Source organism: Marmota marmota, unplaced genomic scaffold (genome assembly GCF_001458135.2).
Source record: "Marmota marmota marmota unplaced genomic scaffold, marMar, whole genome shotgun sequence".
Classification (NCBI taxonomy): Eukaryota; Metazoa; Chordata; class Mammalia; order Rodentia; family Sciuridae; genus Marmota; species Marmota marmota.
This window is the reverse complement of record NW_026000081.1, coordinates 3,240,283-3,243,695: the sequence shown is the minus strand read 5'-3', so window position 1 is coordinate 3,243,695 and position 3,413 is coordinate 3,240,283. Positions and strand designations below refer to the sequence as shown.

The 3,413-nt window shown below is 51.9% G+C and overlaps 1 protein-coding gene across 1 annotated transcript in view; it reads right to left on the bottom strand.

Moving 5' to 3' along the window:
* Positions 1 to 673: 673 nt before the first annotated feature.
* The window catches only part of Prok1 (prokineticin 1), an 8,033-nt gene continuing 5,293 nt past the window's right edge, over positions 674 to 3,413 (bottom strand). The window contains exon 3 of the mRNA XM_015505076.2: positions 674 to 1,796. Coding sequence (XP_015360562.1) covers positions 1,677 to 1,796 — 120 coding nt within the window. The 3' untranslated portion in view covers positions 674 to 1,676. The remainder of the gene's footprint in view (positions 1,797 to 3,413) is intronic.

The following is a 3,413-nucleotide window of genomic DNA, read 5'->3' as shown; positions in this document are numbered from 1 at the left end:
AACTGGGACACAGTCCATGATACATTCATCAAGTTTCTAATATAAAAAAAATTGAGAATAAGTCCAATTAGATGAAACAGGTGGCTCAGCCCGTGGATGGGTCTGCCACTGCCTGCTCTCAGGAGGGGCTGAAGAGGGGCAGCCTGGGCAGGGTGTTAGGGGGCTCCTGAGAAACAGAGTGGGATATGATAGACTTTTTGTATTTTATGGGTTTGTTTGTTGTTTGGGGGTTTTTTGTTTGTTTGGGTTTTTTTTTTTTTACATGTTTATATTTTATGTTTTACTAGGACAGGTGCTAATGTGGAGATGAAGAGTGGGACCAGCAACCTGAATGTAGGGGAAGCTCCCATCCTGGGGTTCAGAAGTGAGGCCAACTCCAGATTCTTCCTTGACCCAGGCACAAAGTCACCTGGTGGGGTCAAGTGGTCAACAAAAGCAAAGGGACCAAATTTCAAAAATGAGAGTTGCAATCGGACCCTGCTAAGCTGCCTCCTCAGTAGAGTCTCCCACCTAAGCCCTCCTTGCCCAAGCCCTCCAAGCTGCCTGTCACCCCCTCATCGAAGAGACCCCCAAAATCCCGTGCTCCAAAACATTGCCCCTCCCCCACCACAACTTGGGCCCACACAGATCTACACCCCGTCAGAAACAGGAACACCACAGCCACACACCCTGGTTTGGTTCCTTCTTTTATTGGAAGCCAGAGGGCCCTGCTCCTCCATAACGAGGCAGGGGAAGACCTGCCTCACGGTTGCAGATTTGCTCACAGGAACTGATCCTTGGAAAAGGGTTGTGTAAGGAAACTCCCTAATCCCCTTCTAAATTGTCCACATCAAATGAGATTAGGGGCTGGGGATGTGGCTCAAGCGGTAGGGTAGTGTGCTCGCCTGGCATGCGTGCAGCCCGGGTTCGATCCTCAGCACCACATACAAACAAAGATGTTGTGTCCGCCAAAAACTAAAAAATAAATAAATAAATAAATATTAAAAAATTCTCTTTCTCTGTCTCTCTCTCTCTCTCTTAAAAAAAAAAATGAGATTAGGCCCCACCATTTTCATTGTAATGGTGAAACCCTGGGGGCTGGAGCTCTCTGGTAACTGGTGAAGTGTTAGGAAGGCCTTTAGGGACTTTGCAGGCCCAAGGTCACAGGACTAGAGTTATGAGGAAGTTGGCTTGCCTGACTAACCTGGCATCCCACACCCTACTCCAGGTGACTGCCTTGTGCCTTCTGGGAAGAGCTGGCCTTGGGCCTGTGGTCTAAAAATCAGGAGTTACTCCACCAGAAGAGAAGGAACCATGCTCAGGTTGGCCCTTCCAGACCTCACATGATAGGGCGGAGGGCCAAGGGCAATGCGCCCAGGGGCCTGTGCTGGGGAATGTCAGGGAGGAGGACAATGTCCTCTCCACAGCTCACAGCCTCTCAGGAAGGCTGAACAGGGGAGAGAAGCTGGCTGGCCACCTCTCAGGGCCAGCAACCACAGGCTGACCCAACTGTGCCATAGTGAAGGTCGCTGGTCCATGTGCCCTCTGGTATACCAGACGGGAAAGATCCAGATGGGCAGTATAGGACTGAGGGATTGGGGGGAGCAGGCTGCTCGGTAGAAATAACAATCCAGAAGAGGTGACCCCAGGCTGGACTCGGGAGGAAGCCTGGTGGGTGTCTGAGCCTGGACAACCTCCTAAAAATTGATGTTCTTCAAGTCCGTGGAGCAGCGGTATCTTCCATCCAGGAACCTGGAGCACAGCAGGTTGGGTGAGCAGGGACAGGTGTGGTGCTGGCGTTTCCGGAAGAAGGGGACCTGGGGAGAGCAGAGAGGGACACCTTCACCCACAGGGGTGGCCTCCAGCCGGAGCCTCTGGGGGCCCAGCCCTGTCGAATGCCTCACTCCACCTCCCACACAGCCTCGCCCAGCAATACTAGAGGTTATAGCTGAGGAAACGAGGTACAGGGTGATCAAGCAGCATGCGAGGACCTCGGCTCACCTACGGAGGAGCTAGACGTGTACCCAGACGTGTACCCAGGTCTTCAGACACAGCACCCACGCCCAGCTCTGTTGACTAGACACCTACTGTGTTAGGTTTGTTATGTGCTCAACTCTGGTGGGTGCCTGGGGTTAGCCATGTGGGACACACAGTCTCTGCACTCTGACTCGCTGCCCAGAGGGCCACCAGACCACCAAGGAATCCTTGAGGGGGGCTGATTAGGAACCACGAGCACAGGTTCAGTGTCAGACACCAGGTTTTAGTTAACCTTGCTGCACATCCACTCTGCTATCTGTAAAATGGGCTAATAGCACCTACAATGTGGCTGGAAGAGGTTTAAAGTATATATTTACAAAAAGCTTTGTCTGCAGAGTGGCTCGTAGGAGGCCCTCCGTGTTAGTTTTATTATCACTCAGGTCCCCGCTGGGAATACGGATCTGCACTGAAGCCCCACACACTCCAAGGCAAAGGGGGCCGCCGAGCTGCACAGCCTCCCCACCACCTCCTCATGGTGTGGGGAAAAGGCCAAGATTGAGAGGGACACTACTGGAGGAGTCTCACCCCCGACGGGGCACCGAATCTTGTAAGATGCCTGAATCTGGATGTCAGGCCCCACCCCGCATAGCCCCCTAACCCCGCCCCCCAGTTTTGTCTGCACCCGTTGACCATGCAGAAGCAAAAGCCCTGTGGGCTCCTCTACACCCTGTGGCTGGGAGCTGGCTGCCAGGGGATGGAAGCAGAGCCCTCACTAGATGCTTAGGGCACAAAAGAGTGACAGCCTTCTTGAAATGTGTGTTCCAAGTACCTGCTGGCCTGGCTTCAGAACCGTTGTGTAGAGGAGCCATCATTTTGGGGGTCTTATTTCATGGTTGCTTTGTTGTTTGTTTGTTTTGTTTTGTTTTGTTTTGTTGGTACCAGGGATTTAACCCAGGGGTGCTTTACCACTGAGCCGCATCCCCAGCCCTTTTTGTTCTTTATTCTTGAGACAGGGTCTTACTAAATCACTTGGGGCTTCACTAAGTTGCCTTGAGCTTGTGATCCTCCTGCCTTAGCACTGAGATCACGGGGAGGCACCACCACCCCCAGCTGATTTCACGTTCTTGAAGGCAGGTCTCTGAGGGAGGTTTCCAAGGCAGCAAAGGGCATTTGAGACCCTTTCAAAATCCAGATTTCTCAGATGGATAAGAGACTGCAGGGGGGAATCAGTGGGCTCCCTTTAATGTATACATGAGGCAAAAAGCAGTCATGCTAGTTACCCAAGATCACACAGCAAGTAAAGAACTGGAAATGGCCATAACCCCCTCTCCAGGCCTAACAGTCTGCATGACCAGTACGACTGAAGCCAGATTTAAAGTTAGGTAGTCAGTGTAGTTAGGGAAATCGGGTCTAAGATCGAGTAAGATCTAAAATGGAGGCCATGTTGAGAATGAAGT